The sequence below is a fragment of the Vulpes lagopus genome, chromosome 7 (genome assembly GCF_018345385.1).
Source record: "Vulpes lagopus strain Blue_001 chromosome 7, ASM1834538v1, whole genome shotgun sequence".
NCBI lineage: Eukaryota > Metazoa > Chordata > Mammalia > Carnivora > Canidae > Vulpes > Vulpes lagopus.
The window spans coordinates 25,722,438-25,739,198 of NC_054830.1; the positions used below are offsets into that span (position 1 = coordinate 25,722,438).

Genomic DNA, 16,761 nt, shown 5'->3' on the forward strand with positions numbered 1-16,761 from the left:
TTTGGTAGGTCTGTGAACCACTGGTTTCTGATCAGTTTGTCTGGTTGATTGTTGGTTGCTAGGTGCATTGATGAGTGGGTGGTTGTTGATTGGGTAGTAGGTGGCAGTGGTCCCTTACCCCCCCCCCCCCCCCCGCCCGCCGCCTTTTGCTTTTCTTTCCTGTATGATCAGCATCATGCTAGGTACTAGAATCACAATGATGCTAGAGACAGCTTGCTTGCTCCCTGTCTGTAGAATGCTTGGATTACAGTTGGCTAAGTCTCAGATTCAGATCCAACACTTACACAGAAGCTTAGACAGTGGATTTAATTAGCACACAAGCTGTGTGGCTCATTGCTGTATTGGTATGTTTATGAGTATGTCATCCTTAAGTAGCACTAGGAATGCTACTTGGATGTGTTTCAATTATTATATAAATAATTTTTACTAGCTTTTACTAAATCCCCTGCCCCCACCATCTCCCTCCCTCCCCCCCATTACAGGAAGTTTAGAGCCAAGTGGCCATGGGGTGGGGCTTCTGGAAAGTTTCCCCTGTTCACATAATTTGATACTGCAATTGGTCCCATCAGGACAAACTCCCCTCTTTTCTGCTGCATTAAGCACTGGTCCAAATTACCAGGTTTCATCTCTGACTCTTCCCACTTGGTAATACATTGTCTGCGGATAAAAATTTTGACATTAGAAGCTCTAAAGCAAACCCAGAAAAGAGGAGGCTGCTTTTGGCCTGGATCCCTCTAAACCATTACCTGCATTTAAGAATTACAGTTTGCACCGGAACAGTAAGATGTTTCTAGTGTACTTTTTAAGTGAGTTAGGGTATCACCAGAATTTCATAAACATCGTAGTTAAGGGTTATACTTCCCTTAACCCCCCTCCCTTTAGCCCCCTTCGTTAGGAGCGATGTTTTGAGAACCCAATTCTATTACCCTTTATCTGCAAAATTCATTGGTTCCAAGTTACAAGGTTTTATTTTTTTTATTTTTTATTTTTAAAGATTTATTTATTTATTTATTCATGATAGACACAGATTGAGAGAGAGGCAGAGACACAGGAGGAGGGAGAAGCAGGCTCCATGCCGGGTCCCTGACGCGGGACTCGATCCCGGGACTCCAGGATCGCGCCCTGGGCCAAAGGCAGGCGCTAAACCACTGAGCCACCCAGGGATCCCGCCAAGTTACAAGGTTTCAGATTCATAATCACTACCACCAAAATAGTTGTAGATCAGAGAAAGCCTCAATAACTTATTTCCTGTCATCTTCCTTTTGCGCCCCTTGCCTGTCTCCTTCACTCCACATCTACCAGTTTTATAAAACATAATCTCCAGGCCTATGAGTGTTCAGGAAAAGTTTGTAGATGTGAAGGGCAGTTTGAGGTAATATTTCCTGAAGTATCTTCTGGACACTATTAAAGTCCTTTGAGAGTGTATTAAAAAAAGTTCCCTAATTCAGAAAGTTGGGAAATGCTGTGTAGCACCCTAGTGCTCTTAGAGATCCTCAGTGTGCATTTGCATTGTATACATAGACCACATCTTCTTTATCCATTCATGTTTCGATGGACACCAAGGCTCCTTCCACAGTATGGCTATAAAATTTTTCAATTCCATATATCCCCAGCATATTTGACCACAGGAGCTGTTGTCTTGGAAAACCAGCTAATGTCTAGTGCAATCTTCTTGAAGATATGTTACACAAGATGACAGTAGGTGTTACACAAACCTCATTTAAAAATTGTAACTGTAAAAAAAATTGTAACTTATGTATTTTCACATGTGTAAAAATAACATGACTAGGGTATGTATATGTAAACACATACATACATATGTAAATTTTATGTGTGTGTGTGTGTACATAAATAAACTAGGCTGAGGGAAAAAAAAAGTGAATTGATTTAAGGGAAACAACTCCTGGTAAATGGTCCAAGTGGTAAAAGGATAGGACCAAATTTATGAGTGTGGCCAGAGGGACAAATCTTCTTCAAGGCCAAGTTTAGCAGAGTTGGTGTTTTGCTAAGCCAGGAGGTGGCTTCTAACTCAAGTGCAAGACTCTTTAGAGAAAGAACTGGTACTGAAGACCCTTGGCCATGGGGCAGCAAGTCTTCAGTAACTGCCAGCTGTGGCTAGGGTGATGCCTTTGATATTCAGTATGTGTCACTCGCTTGCCCTGCACTTGGACAGTATATCTCAGGGATATACATCTCAGAGATGTTGGAACTTGTTCCCATCTTAGCAGAAAAGCTGACCTGCTATGTGCCTGGTCTGTTTATTTTACTGCCATGGCCGTTTATTGTGGGACAGAGTTCAGGGGCACGGTGATAAATCTCTTTCAGGATGATGTAACCCATTTATTTCCTATTCAGCTTTTGCCAGTTTAGAAGGCCTTTGTAATATTATGTCTGTGTAGGAGCCTTTTCCTTTGCAGCCCCATCCTGGCCTCCAGGTGGAATGGTCAGCAGCAGATTCTGGAGCTGGCGACCTAGATTCAAATCCCATTCCACTACTTATGAGCTGCATAACTCCTCATTATCTGCTTATCATTTTTTAAATCTGGAAAATGGGACTAACAGGGGTACCTCCTAAAGCAGCCACGAGAATTCAGTGGACCAGACCCTCACATATAACTGAGCGGATGGGCCTCTGCATCATGGGAAGGACATTCTTAGGGAGGGTGCCAAGGAGGGAGTAGGAAGGGATCAGGAAGGTGGATAGTTGATTTGTTTGTTTGTTTGGCTTGCTAAGCATGTCCAGAGGCAACCAGGTGACTCCCATCTTCTCATAGGGTAACCATCAACATCTTCCACTCTTCTAGCAAGCTGTTTGGAAATGGCAGAGGCTATCTCCTGAGGCAGGGAGACTGCTCGTCCAGTAGAGTATGTGTGGCTGAGGACCGGGAAGGCATTTGGATGGCCACTGTGTGACAACTGAGCAGAAGTGGTCACCAGAAGGACAGCCACCCAGTCCTGCAAAGCCTCCACGTATTCATTTGTTACTTGTTGACAAGCGACCTCAAACATGGTGAAAATCATACGCAGTCTAAAAGGATAAGACTGGCTCCCTCGCACTCCTCCTCACCCCCATTCCCTGTTCCTTCTACCCAGAAGCAAATGCAGTTGGTGAACAGTTTCTTGTCTTTTCAAGAGGTATTCTGTGCATCTGTGAACCCAATTATGTCATTGCCTGGCCACCCCTTTACTCATAGGCGAACCTGCTGTACAGATTGCTTTCATCATTTGATAAACCCTGTCAGTTTTCCCACATCAGTGCCTTCTACCCACAAGCACTTCTGTTAAATGAAGAATTCCTTCATGTGTACATTATGTGTTTCTTTTGGGAGGTGTCACAATTTATTATAAAAGTTACACATGTAATTTAAACTGGGAAAAGAAACTCAGACAACACAGGAGCGTGTCACAAGAAAAAAGAGAAAGCTCGTCTTTTGCAATCACCCCAAGTCTTCTTCCCAGAGAGAGCCAGTGAACACAGTTGGATGTACATGCTTCCAGATTTTTCTGTTCAGATGCAGAGGCATGCCTTTTCCAAAACAGAATTATACATCCTATGCTTTTCTACAAATGGTCCTGTTCCCTTAATACATCACGAAGGCCTGTCCCTATTGGAACAAACATATCTTTCTCATTCTTTTCACTGCCTCCTGTTACTCTCTTATTTGAATGTTCTGTAAAGTTTATTTAACCATTTATTTGTGGGGAGGCATTTTTATACCTTGTTTTTGGTTTTATTCCCTCATGATATTATGGCAATGAGCTGCTTTCATGGTTAAAGAGCACTTCAGTATCCAAATATCTCCCTCCCCCCATTAGAGAAAGGAATCCCGTTAGGGAACTTTCTTGAATACTTTGTGCTTCATATTGAATTTATTGACCTTGCATTTAATTTTCTGTCAACAGTGGCCCAGGCAGGCTGGCCCCTGCAGACTGCTCAGGAATCTGCTGGAGGAGTTGGGGTGGCCTGCAGATTTTAGCAAACTGCCAGTTCATTCAGGCAGCTCACTGAGCAGAGAACATCTTGATTCTATCAGCCTTAATCCTGGGTCCCTGATGGGGGCTGGCTCTTGTGGTCGTTAGCAGATGGAATGCTCGTCTGTGTTGGAAGGCATAGTTCTGGGGTATTTGGCTCTGAGCGATCTTGAACCAGAGTGGAATGGCATTGAATCTTTGACGATATTATAAAGGGGCACTGTTAGTCCTCGAACTTGTGTGTGTTTATAATGTTACAGTAATAATAACAGTAGCTGTACTGGTCTCTGCTGATACGGTGGGTCCCTCATCGGGCAAAATGTGACCTGATTTACTATATTATCTGACAAGCCCTTGACCTGGTGAGTTCAGGTCTGACTCTCAGCTTACAGGTGACCCACCAGAGTTGGGTGGCCAGTGAGTAGCTGTGCTGGGAGGGAAACCAGGCCTCCCTCAACCCTGCCTGCCCCATCGCCGACGCCCTCGATGTCCCTGGCCCTTGGGTTACTTGGCTAGCGATTATTCCAACAAGTGATCTCCCCTCCGTCTGGGTGGGTTAAGTCCTGCCCCCACGTCCACGCTTTTCCCCCGGGGATGCTGGTGGCATGGAATTCTGGCCCCAAGGAGGAGCCTGGTGTCTGGGCTGAGCAGGCTCCGTTGTGGTGGGTGGCTTGTGTGTCCGGAGGCCTCCTTGTGTAATTTTGGGTTGGAGATTCTAATTCGGGGGTACAGATCCGACAGTGGGGAGAACTGTCTGAAAAGCATCAATACAGGTAAAGCAGGGAACGTGCCCCTCCCTGGATCTGTCCTTTGAGAATTTCTTTTCTTCCAACTTTATCCTTTTTCTGTTGGTAATGATGGGAGCCAGCAGTTATAAATTATTTGGAATTTCCCTTAGCTTGGTCCCTTTTCAAGACTTTAAATTGGGAGTTTTGTTCTTTTTATGACTTCACAATCTTTGGGCAGGCTGCCATTTCTGTAACAGGCTTATATGAGTTGTAACATGAGGTGAGCTACGGGGGTGGGGGGATACAAACTGATTTCTCCCCTTTCAAACCAAGGCCACCACCTTGATCTTTTTTGTAACAAGGCTCAACTTTTATGTGTCCACAATGGAAGGATGAATACCTGTCCTAGTCATCAGCATTATCATCTTTTACTTTTTACTCTTAATTATAAAAGGAAAAAAACAAAAACAAAAACAAAAACAAAACTAACCTCAGGAAACATAGCTTAGAGCCTGAGAGACAAAAGGCAGAAAAGGAAAGTTTTTTTTCTTTTTTCTCTGAGAAGATCTTCAATGTTTTGCCCTGGGGCAGGGTTGCAGGGGTGGGGGGGCCGTTGCGGGTGGCAAATGATTTTCATTATAATTTGTTGTCGTCTCTTTGTGGAGTGTTGTAGAGCCAATTTAGAGCCAATTTAACTTATTATCTTACAAAAAAAAATATCATTTGCATCCAGCTGTGGGCCTGGCATTCAGTAGGCAGGAGGTATTTGTTGAGTACAATAACAGATGAATAGAACAACTTGAGCTTCATGTAAGTGACCCTAATTTCTATTCTCCAGGGAAAATATGGAATAATAGGTTTGGGAAATGAAGGCAGAGCTGTATCATCTGCCATCTTCCCTGACTTCACATGCTGATCAGTAGGGCATGCATGATGGACCTCCCAGATGCTGGGACACTCGAATCCCCAGTTCCTAGGGTGTAGTAGAGGCTGAATCATGACTGAGACACGGGGACTAAAATAATCCATGTCTGACTTCTGCTTGCACCACCCAGACCTTGTGCTGTCACTTTCTGTGCCTTCTATCCACATTTTTCAGCCAGAAACCTTTTGATGGTTTAGGGACCGTGGGAATGATTAGAGTAGTTATAGAGGCCCTGCCTGTGTTCCCTTCTGAAGCAGACCACTAACCGGCTCTGGGTCCTGGGGCTGAGACCCTTCCTGGGGCTCAGTCTCCTCATCTGTGAAATGTGTGTTTTGTTGCGCCCACTGAATACAGCTGTCTGGCATAAAGTGCATTCCAAGTAGGGAGGCTTGGGCTTAAGACAACAGAGAGAATGGGGTTGAAATCTAGGTTCTCCCCTCTGTTACTTGTGGCAAACACCTCTGTGGACCTCTGTCTTCTCATCTGTAAAATCAGATTATCAGATTAACCATAAAAACGACTCTCCTAGGGTTGTGGTGAGTGATGTGAGGTGATGCACGTGGCACAGGGCCTGGCCCCGGGGAGCGGTTGGAGGTCTGGTAGAGGGGGAGCTGTTCTAGTAGGGTTGCTCTTGATGTAAGGAGGGGAGGGGCTTAGGAGTCTTTCCAGTTGGCTCCTCCTGCCCTCACACTTTTTCTCAGAAGGGTCAACCGATGGGCTTCGCTTGTGTGCACAGGGTGAGCCACGAGCTGTGTTTCAGGTGAGGTGGTCTTGCCACATGACAGATCCCTGAGCTGGAGTACTGTGTTTCAGGTGAGCCTGAGCTGGAGTCAAAAGGTGACCAAGACCTCCGTTCACAGCCAGCGTTTATTATTTCAGCTGGACATGTTCTCAGAGTCATCCTGGCTGGAAGCTTGCTGAGAACTTCTGAGCTCACAGTGGGGTTTCCCAGCGCCTCCCAGTGGCTGGACTCCTCCACTCCCTGCTGAGGCCCAGGGGTCCCTGGGGCGCTTATCGTACCACTCATTCAGGAGGCCTGTGGCTTTGAGATCAAAAACCTCGTGTAAAATACATTGCTTTGACCATGTAAAATACATTACATTTTTGGAATGTCTTTCCTTTTATCCTTCTTTCTTTAATACTTACAACAAGGCTAGAATCCCTGTTCTAACTTTTTAAGGCTATCCCAGGAATACTAGTTGGAAAGGATTTAGTAAACTCTAGGCTTGTTAATATACCTATCTTATGTAGTCCAGTGTGACTTTGTTGCTGGATATAAAGTAATTCCCAGAAGTGATAAGAACTTTTTAAAAGTGGCATTTGGTTGGAAGCCTACTTGGTGATACAAATGCTTTTTTTTTTTTTAATTTTATTTATTTATGATAGTCACACACACACAGAGAGAGAGAGAGAGAGAGAGAGAGAGAGAGGCAGAGACACAGGCAGAGTCTCGGAGAAGCAGGCTCCATGCACCGGGAGCCCGATGTGGGATTCGATCCCGGGTCTCCAGGATTGCGCCCTGGGCCAAAGACAGGCGCTAAACCGCTGCGCCACCCAGGGATCCCTACAAATGCTTTTTTTTTTTTTTTTTTAAGATTTTATTTATTAAAAAAAAAGATTTTATTTATTTATTCATGAGAGACACAGAGAGAGGCAGAGACATAGGCAGAGGGAGAAGCAGGCTCCATGCAGGGAGCCCCATATGGGACTCGATCCTGGGACTCCAGGATCATGTCCTGGGCCGAAGGCAGCTGCTCAACTGCTGAGCCACCCAGGTGTCCCGCAAAGGTACCTTTTAAATAAAGGATGCCTCTTAACCAGAAAATCTGGTGCTTGGGATATTTTAGGAAGTGATCTGAATGTTCACCCAAAACTCCGTACCAAAATAAAAATAGGGGCACCTGGGTGACTCAGTGGTTAAGTGTCTGGCTTTGGCTCAGGGCGTGTTCCTGGGATCCTGGGATTGAGCCTGCTTCTCCCTCTGCCTATGCCTCTGCCTCTCTCTCTGTGTCTCTCATGAATAAATAAAATCTTAAAAATAAAAATAAGGTATTTATGAAATAATTTGTTCCAATTATTCCAGGCAAAAGTTGTCCAACAAGTGAGAGAAAACAGAAGGAATAGTTGGCAAAGTAGGAAATTTGAAGTCTGAGGTTATGCATGAAGAATGTGTTATGGGCCTATAGTAGAAATCTCAAATCAGGGATCTGGCAATGTTTACTCAGTTCTGCTACAGAAGAATCCCTGCCACTGCTCCCCATGCTGTGCCCAGGGCAGGCACGGCCAATCTGAGTGATTCTACCTCACTGAGTGAGCCTCCATTCCCTGCGCCTGTTCATGGCAGATCTTGATAATAGATTTTCTTGCCTGATGACCCCAGATAGGGCTTCATAATCTTTCTCAACACACTGAAAGGGTTTTTACCTCACATGCCAATGCCATTTGCCACCCCTAGTCTATTATGCCATCTCTTGAAAAATTACTGATATAAAAAGGCCTTCCACATGGTCTCTTGATTAGCTGAACCTTAACATTGTAAGGTATAAAAGTTATTAACTCAGGCAGCTCCTTTGTCATCCTTGAGAGTTCCTGAGGATGACAAAGGATCGGAAATCCAGCTGACCTGAGTGCCTCCATCCACCCTTACTTTATTGTGGTCTGTATTTCATCTTACCGATAGAAATAGGCCCATGTGACTCTAGGCTGCAAGGCCCAGAACATGCTCTTGTTATAATTAAACTGCTGTAACAAAGAGTTTTTTTTTTTTTTTAAACCCAAATACAGTGACTTTTTTCAGCATTCAGGTTGGCAGGGCACCATATTCTGGGATCCAGGTTCCTTCTGTCACCTTGCCTGGCCTCCCCTAGGGCAGGTCAAAGCTAAGTGACTGTCATGTCAGGGGCTCTGGCTGGCAGTCGCAGGGAGTGCTTGGAGGAGGCGTGTGCCTGCCCAGGGCCCTGAAGTGATATCACACTTCCTTCTGCTCACTGCCCACTGGCAAAGCAGCCATGCTGCTGAGCTGCAAGGGATGCTAGGAAAGGCCATCCAGCTGAAAGCCATATGCCTGGGAGAAGGGGAGGAAGGGATTTAGTGGCAGTACACCTCAATCATCAGCAGTGTGAGTCACCAAGTTGTAAGTCTGGCTTGCCTTTTGATGTTTTCAGGCCCTATAGGAGGCCCTAGCAGGAGAGAAGCCAGCCGGGCCCCTTCATCCTGCCCAGACACCTTTGGGCAAATCCAGACACCTCTGGGCAGGTACACTGTCCTGCCAAGGTACATAGTCCATCATCTGTAGTATGAATGGAAGGACTGTTACACCCCCAGAAATGCACCCCAATTCTGGACAGCAGGCTGAGATGGTCCTTCCTCCTCATGGTATCTGAGAAGCTGAAGACAGTAATGAACTGCCTTCTTTTAGGTGAGGGTGCCCTCTTGTTTGGATGACCGAGGCCAGCAGTTCAGCTACAGTCTGTGGAGGCTGGGAAAGAAGGCTGGATGGGGAGAAACCAGATGCCAGTGAGCTCCAGTTCTGCTGCCTGGATCCTGGACCCAGGTGATCTGAGCATTGCAGTGTGGGGTTACCTCAGGGCAGCCCTTCACAGGATGCGGCTGTGGTTGGCTCCCCCAAGCAGTCAAGGCTGACAGGAAACCCCAGTGCCAACACGGAGGTCACCACCTTTAACTACTAAGCTTTCACTTCTCCCTTCTGTCTTTGTCCTCCTTGTCTCAAGTTTGATAAAAGCATGTTGAAGCCAGTGGTGGTAAAGAATAATAGTAATAATGCTAGCATTTAATTATGACTGAGTGGGGGGGGGGGGGTTCTGAGTGCTGGGCATGCAGGTTTCCCGCAGCTCTGTGCTCTCATTATCCCCAGTTTCCAGGGAAAGTGACCGAGGCACACTAGGACCGGATCACTTGGCCAGGGTTTTATAGCCGGTGGTGGTGCTGAGCCCACACTCACGGAGCCTTAGTGACCTCTCCAGCCGACATCCTGTGCCATGTGCTCTGTTTCCTGCCAGGGGTGTGAGGTGGCCACAGTCTGGAGCAGGTTAGAATTCTGTCTGAAAGTCTGTGTGTGGATTTTTGCATCTGCTCAACAAGAGGCAGCTCTGTCTCATAGAGCAACAGAGAAGAGGGCAGGGAGCCGTGCATGTGGCGGCCGTCCCCCAAACAGCCAAGTGTCCACGCTTAGGGGAGCAAATTGACCTCTTCTTGCCTTTGTGGAGCTGACGCTTTGAGCAGGGGAGGCAGACACACCAGGTGGTTATTTCAGCACAGCTGTCATTTCACCAGAAGAGAAGGGCACATTTAACCAGGGACCTAGTCTAGTTTTGCAGAGTTGGATATAGACGAGGCATTAACCAGGTCAATAGAGTTGGGGAGAGAGTTCCAGGCTAAGCCAGCTGAGGCCAGAGATCCAGGCTAACCCTGGGCAATGTGAAGTTGAGAAGTCAGGAACGGGCCAGACTCTTTTGGGCTCCTTTTTGTACCATATTCTCTTTCAGGGACATCTGGCAAATTATCAGTAGTTGAGTTCCTGGATGGTTCTTGGTGTCTGTCTGGGGAATCTCAGGCCATATTGGTCTCCCTAAAGCACTAAGCGCTGAAGTGTCCCCGTGGTACTTACCCCATGTCCTAGGTTTACTGCACTGTGCGGGTCAGCCTCCTCCAACAGGAGAGCAGGGACCTCAGAGACTCACTACCCTTCTAATGAATTGCTTGGCTCAGAGAAGTGACACACTGAACATGTCCTCCTCCTCTTAATTCATAAGGTACTATCTTTCCTTTTGTTTCCGTCTTGCCTGCAAACCTGGGATTATAGGGCCTGGGCTTCTGGTTCTGGGGAGGTGTGCTGGGCACAGGGCAGGTATTCAGCTGTGAGGTAAATGAGTAAGAAAGCAGAGGGAGGTACTATTAAGCACCTACCCCATACGTGGCATTGTACTCAACTCTTGGCATTCTAGAACCCACCTGCTCCTTCCTAACAGCAAAGGTGTTGACTGTGATCATTTCCATTTGGTAAATGAGGAAATGTAAAGCCCAGAAATGATGGACAGATTGTTCAAAGTGGCATAGCTAGTTGAACCGCGGGTTCCAGAGCCTTGCAACCATTGTTGCCACAACTGCCTCTCAGAGGGTAACAGAGATGAGATGGTGAGGAGCAGAGTATGTGGCCAAGTCTTCTTCTTTAGGAGGCCAAATCATGGAGTATGGCCTGGGTGCTTTACCCCAAGCATCCTAGAAGGAGCTTTTCTGAAATGTCTACATCTCCTTGATTCCTGTAGTCCTGTGTTAGCTGTTTCTGACCTAGCAGCAAGCTGCTGCATTGTGGCTAATGGATGACCTGTTGTTCTTAGGAGAGCAGAAATGTGAGATGGTGTTCACTCAGGCCACTCCTCCCAGCCTCCCACCATGCTGCTCTCAGTAATGGGAGAGGAGGTGGGCACAGTGAATGTGGCAGGCACACGCCACTGGTAGCATGGATCCTGCCCTCCTGATATGAGAGAGAGAAAGAGCACCATCTCCCTTCCTCAGAGGAACTTGTCTACATAGTGGATGTTTCCATGATGCTTCCAAAGATTGCCTAAAAATAGCTGGTTCCCCCCACCACTACTCCATAAGTGTGCCCATTCCTGACTACTGCTCAGAGAGGACTTGGGAACCGGTGTACAGAAGTGACGTGAAGACATTCCATCCTAGAATCTGCAGTAGCTCAAATTAACTTTCTAGCTATTAAAAAAAAAAAGAAAAGAAAAGAAAAGAAAAAAAGCTGCTGCCCTCACTTGGAAGCAATGCTGGATCATTTTAAGTAGTTCCAGAGGGTGTGTGTGGTTTGAGGGTCAGTGTTGTCCAGAGCCAGGACCAGTTACATGGGAGCTGTGATTGGTTGGATCTGGGGAGGAGAAACCTGTGGCCAGGTTCCAACCCACCGACAATCTAAGCAGATTCTAGGAGGTCCGGCAGGTGTGGTGGGTGTTGGCTTATTTTATTCTAGAAAGAGGCTCTCAATGAGGTGGAATCCTGCCAGAGAGTCTTCCAGTTGACTTGGCCTTTCCTCCTTTTACATTTCTGTTCCGTGTTTATATTCGACATAAACATCACAGAGTACACTCACATTTGAAAATCCTGTAGTCTGCTGCGATGGTCCGACATTGACACTGTAATGCTGTGTAGCATTTCATTTTTAAGGCATTGGGAGTCTCCTGTTTCATGTGGGTGGGAAAGAGGGAGACCTTTTGGGCAAGTTGCCATCTTTTTATTGTTCCAAGAGTTCGGTAAAGCATTTGAACCTTCACCTGTCAAAATCACTTTTGGAACAAGGACTGTTCTTTCTCCAGCTTCTTAGAATAGCAGAACCAAAGTATCATTTATCCCAATGAGACCTTAATGGGGGCTTTCCCGTTTGGACACCCACTTTGAATTCATTGGAAACAGAAGTTCTGGGCATTGTATTTTTCATAAATTTGGCCCAGACTTTTACTGGGTCATATTTCCCCCAAAATCTTTTTCAAAAAAGACTCATGTCTCATTCCTTTAGACCAACATGTGTAAGCTGGTAAAAATAGAGCAAACTGGTTTCATGTTTTGATTTATGGATAAGATCTGCAAGTTTGCATTTGAAAAGCGTTTAACACATAATTCAGGAAAGTTAAATTTTGCAGTCTGATGCTTGTGGCTGTATGAGACTTTTTGGCTTGTTCAGATCCTGCCTGGTGTAAGACCAGACCCTACCTGGTCCACCATGGGTACCCTAACGTAATCTTTAGGTCACACTCAAACTTTACTCTCCTCATGTTCCCACCCGCCACCTTCTGAGGACTGCCCTTTTCCCTTTAGTTTGAATAAAGGAAACTGGCATGGAAAATCATTTGACCTGGAATTTCTTATGAGTGGTAGGTAGTAATTCCGTAATCAATAGCACTTCAAAGACAACCTTATAACAGGACATCTAATCAAAAAAATTCTGTCACAGTCAAGGACTGTCACTTGGAGAAACATATGGTCTGGTGGGATGAATTCCTTGACTGTCCAAGTTCTGTGCACGGTCAAGTGTTTTATGCAGATGCTTGCTTCTTTATTGACCATAGGACCTCAGAAGTAGAGGTGGCTTCATGGTCATACAGTATAGGACCCTTCCCTGAGAAGGGTTCTGTGCTTGAAATGCTGAATACTTTTTGGACAAGGAGTCTTGTATTTTCATTTGTGGCGGGGCCTCGAGTGTTACATGGACTGTCCTGCTTAAAAGTTATTATTTATACAGTTCACTCCAGAGAAAATCTCTGGGCACCTTAACTTTGAGTGAGGAGTGCTCGAATATAGATTGTCTTACCAGCTGTTCCTGATAATCTTTACTCTGTACAGTTTGACATGATCAACTTTTTTTATGACTGAATCTGCAACCATAAAACTACCTTTGGTTTTTGTGGGTTTGGGTGTGCCCTTTTAAGAGGATCTTTTCTTGTAAGAGGACTGACAATAAACAGGTTAATTTAAAAAAAGCCTCCACCCTTTTGATTTTAAGTGGCATGCCCTTTACTCCTTATCAGCACGTGTGTCTATTTCTCATGTGGTTGAAGTTGGGTTTCATTAAGTGCAAGCTGGCATGTGTTTAACCGACATTCAGGTGGTTTGTGGTGGGTGGGTGGGTGGGACGGGGTAAAAAGAGCTCTGAGATGACAAAGGCTCAGTTACTCCCTAGCAGGTGCTCATAGTCCTGGAATGGGGGCTCAAGAGGCTTGGTTTTTGTCTTGGGCTGTGGCACAGTCACACATGTGCTGGTGGGAGTGAAGCACCACCAATTGTTGGATCTGGCCCTTGAATGATGAGCTAGGGATTGTCCCACAGGAGGATGGGGTGAAGGGTCTTCCCCCTCAAAGAAAATAGAGATCACAGGAAGAGGTCCAAGGGGTTTGAAGCAGAATGTGGTCCAGGAATGAGGGGTCTCTGAGTCTGGAGTGTGAACTATGGTGGGAGGGGGTGACAGGGGTGAAAAAGCAGGTTAAGTTTGGGGGTTCTGAGAGTGCTGTGTGTTTAAGGAGTTTGAATGTGGGGCAGTCCGGACCATTGGTGAATTTGAAAGCACAGAAATACCTGATTACAAAGATAGTCCTGAGGGTATGTGAACATAGTTCAGCTTTATGGCTGTTGAGGACTCTGAGAGAGGGGAGGAGGAGCCACATATTTACTGGGAAGGTGGAGAAAAGGATTTGCCAATAGATGTAGGTAGAAATGTAGAAACGACAACCTTGGGTTTGAGGGAGAAATCCCTCAAAGATGGCTCTAACGTTTTCAGCTTGGGGTCTAGAATGGGGAGGGGGAGGTTGCAACAGGGGAGTTTGGTGGAAAAAGGGTGGAGGAGATTGAGGGGGTTTGAGGGCAAATGTGTGGGAGGAGGTAGTGGAAAGCACGAGAGAGAGAGAGAGAGAGAGAGAGAGAGAGAGAGAGAGAGAGAGAGAGAGATGAGGTGTAGATAGGAAGGGAAGTGTGTGGGGAGGGGGAGACAGATGGGGAGATAGTTGAGAGGGGAAGTATGGGCAGGATGCAGAGGGAGAAAGTTAGATATGGGGGAATAGATGGGGAAGTGTGAGGGGGGAGGTAGAGGAGGAGAGAATGAAAGAGAGAGGAGATTTTGTTGATAACGTTTGGATTTTGATGACATAGGTAGAGTTTGGAAAGAGGACCCAGGACAGAGGGCCGCAGAGAAGCCAAGAGAGTAGAAGATAAAAACCAGCAGCAGTGAGATTCCTAGAGGATTCCTAGAAGGGGCCTGGGTTTGGCGTGTTCTGTTTAGCTGGGAGTGGACTAGAAAGGAGACATTACCTTGGGCCAGACACTTAGCCTCTTGGCAACAGAGACTTTGCCTGGTTGGATTAGTTTAACTATTAAGGACTTTATCTTATAAATGACTAACTTGTGAGAAGAGCAGAGATGGAAATGGTAACACCCAGTGATGGTGAGATTTGAGGAGAAACTGGCCTCTTAAACCTATAGTTGGGAGTGTCAGCAGAAACAACTTTTTATAGGGAAAAGATATAAGCCATAATGATTAGTGAAAAGAAAAATTTCAAGACACATTATATAGTATAATATAAATTTAGGGCAGCAAACACACACATATATATATGCACATATAATCTAATAGATCACGTTCTATCGAGTTAACAGATGGTTGTCTCTGGAATTCAACCACCTTTTTTTTATTGTCTGTATTTCTGAAATTATTTCTTTAAAATTGAAAAGCTCTTTTTATTTATTATTTTTTATTTTTTTTAAGAATTTTATTTTATTTTATTTATGATAGTCACAGAGAGAGAGAGAGAGGCAGAGACACAGGCAGAGGGAGGAGAAGCAGGCTCCATGCACCGGGAGCCCGACGTGGGATTCGATCCCGGGTCTCCAGGATCGCGCCCTGGGCCAAAGGAAGGCGCCAAACTGCTGCGCCACCCAGGGATCCCGAAAAGCTCTTTTTATTATGGGAAATTTCAAACATATACAAATGTAGGGATACTAGTCTTATGCGTTCTCATGTATACCCATGATCGAATGGCACTGGTAAGCATATTGGAACTCTTCCCGTCAAGTATTCTGAAGCATATTCTAACATTGCATACTTTCACTCTGGAGTAGTTCTGTGTGGTTCTTTAACAGATGAGGGTTTAATTTAGAACCCAGAGGAATATGCCAACCCAAGCCTGTACCTCTCTCCTCAGATAGCAAAGCCATTGTGGATGGGAACCTGAAGCTCATCTTGGGCCTGGTGTGGACACTGATCCTCCACTACTCAATCTCCATGCCCGTGTGGGAGGATGAAGGGGATGACGATGCCAAGAAGCAGACACCAAAGCAGAGGCTGCTGGGATGGATTCAGAACAAGATCCCCTACTTGCCCATCACCAACTTTAACCAGAACTGGCAAGATGGCAAGGCTCTGGGAGCCTTAGTAGACAGCTGTGCTCCAGGTGAGTGTCTGGGGCTGCCTGAGCCTTCTCCTCACGATGGGGTTTTGTGAGCCCTAAGCCTCTTGGGCTTTCCACTGGGAAATATGGGTTTGCTGGGATTGGTGTCTTCTGGTTTTAGCCCATCATAAGAACAGAGGGTACTTAGAATAGCCCTGTTTACCTTCTAGGTGTATCCATTGACTTTTTGAGCATTGAACTCAGTTGTTTACCCAAATTCCCAATGAAGCCCATAGCTCTTGGAGCAGGCTTTGGTTTAGCTTTCAGACTCCAAAGTCCTGCTTCTTCCCACAGTTGGTGCCTGGTTTCCCATTGACTTCAGCAGAAACACGTGACCCTGTTCTTTGACTTGGCATGAAAATCTAAAAACTTCCATTGAGCGGAAAGTACCCATTTTTATCAACCACTGGGTTGACTGTATATGGCTTCCTCCACCATTTTTTGCAGGAAAAAAAACCTGCACTGCTATGAAATAGTGTTTGGTCAGGATCCAGTTGGAGGTTTTTCCACCCTTTTGTGAGTGGTTGAGTGTACATCAAGGTAGTAATTATCCTCACTGGAGGGTTTAGATTGATGGGTAGAGTTTGCTGGTACATGCTCAGTAGAAAAACCAGAGCCTGTATTTATATGCACCCCCAAAATAGTTTCTAATAAAAAATTGACTCTAATAATCATATTTTCCATTTATGGATATTCTGTATAGCTGGTCACGTTAGTTTTTAGTAAACTAATGGTTCTCAGCATGCTGCAATCAGAACTGGCTAGTCTGATTGGATAGGAAGGGAGGACTGACTTCAGGCCTCATTCTTCCCTGAGAGCCTATAAGCTGATGTTAGCCAGAACTAACTCAGAGTTCAGCATTAGTTAATTTCCTGACATTTTCTTCCTTGCTTCCATGCACAGACACATTTTAAGATATCTCTTTACCAGTTTAAACTTGTGGATATGTACTTCAGTCTTATACTTCTTCTGCTGATAAAGTTTTATTTATTTATTTGTTTTTAAAGATTTATTTATTTATTCATGAGAGACACAAACTGAGAGAAAGGCAGAGACATAGGCAAAGAAAGAAGCAGAATCCTTGCAGGGAGCCCAATGTGGGACTCGATCCAGGATCTCAGGATCATGATCCCAGGCGCCCAACTGCTGTGCCACACAGGCATCCCTGCTGATGAGGTTT

The 16,761-nt window shown here is 45.5% G+C and overlaps 1 protein-coding gene across 4 annotated transcripts in view; it reads left to right on the top strand.

Annotated features, from left to right (window-relative positions):
* The window catches only part of FLNB (filamin B), a 138,578-nt gene that overhangs the window by 41,811 nt on the left and 80,006 nt on the right, over positions 1-16,761 (top strand). For all 4 annotated transcript variants that reach the window (XM_041760654.1, XM_041760655.1, XM_041760657.1 and 1 more), the window contains exon 2: positions 15,336-15,584. In XM_041760654.1, the coding sequence (XP_041616588.1) occupies positions 15,336-15,584 (249 nt within the window). The remainder of the gene's footprint in view (positions 1-15,335; positions 15,585-16,761) is intronic.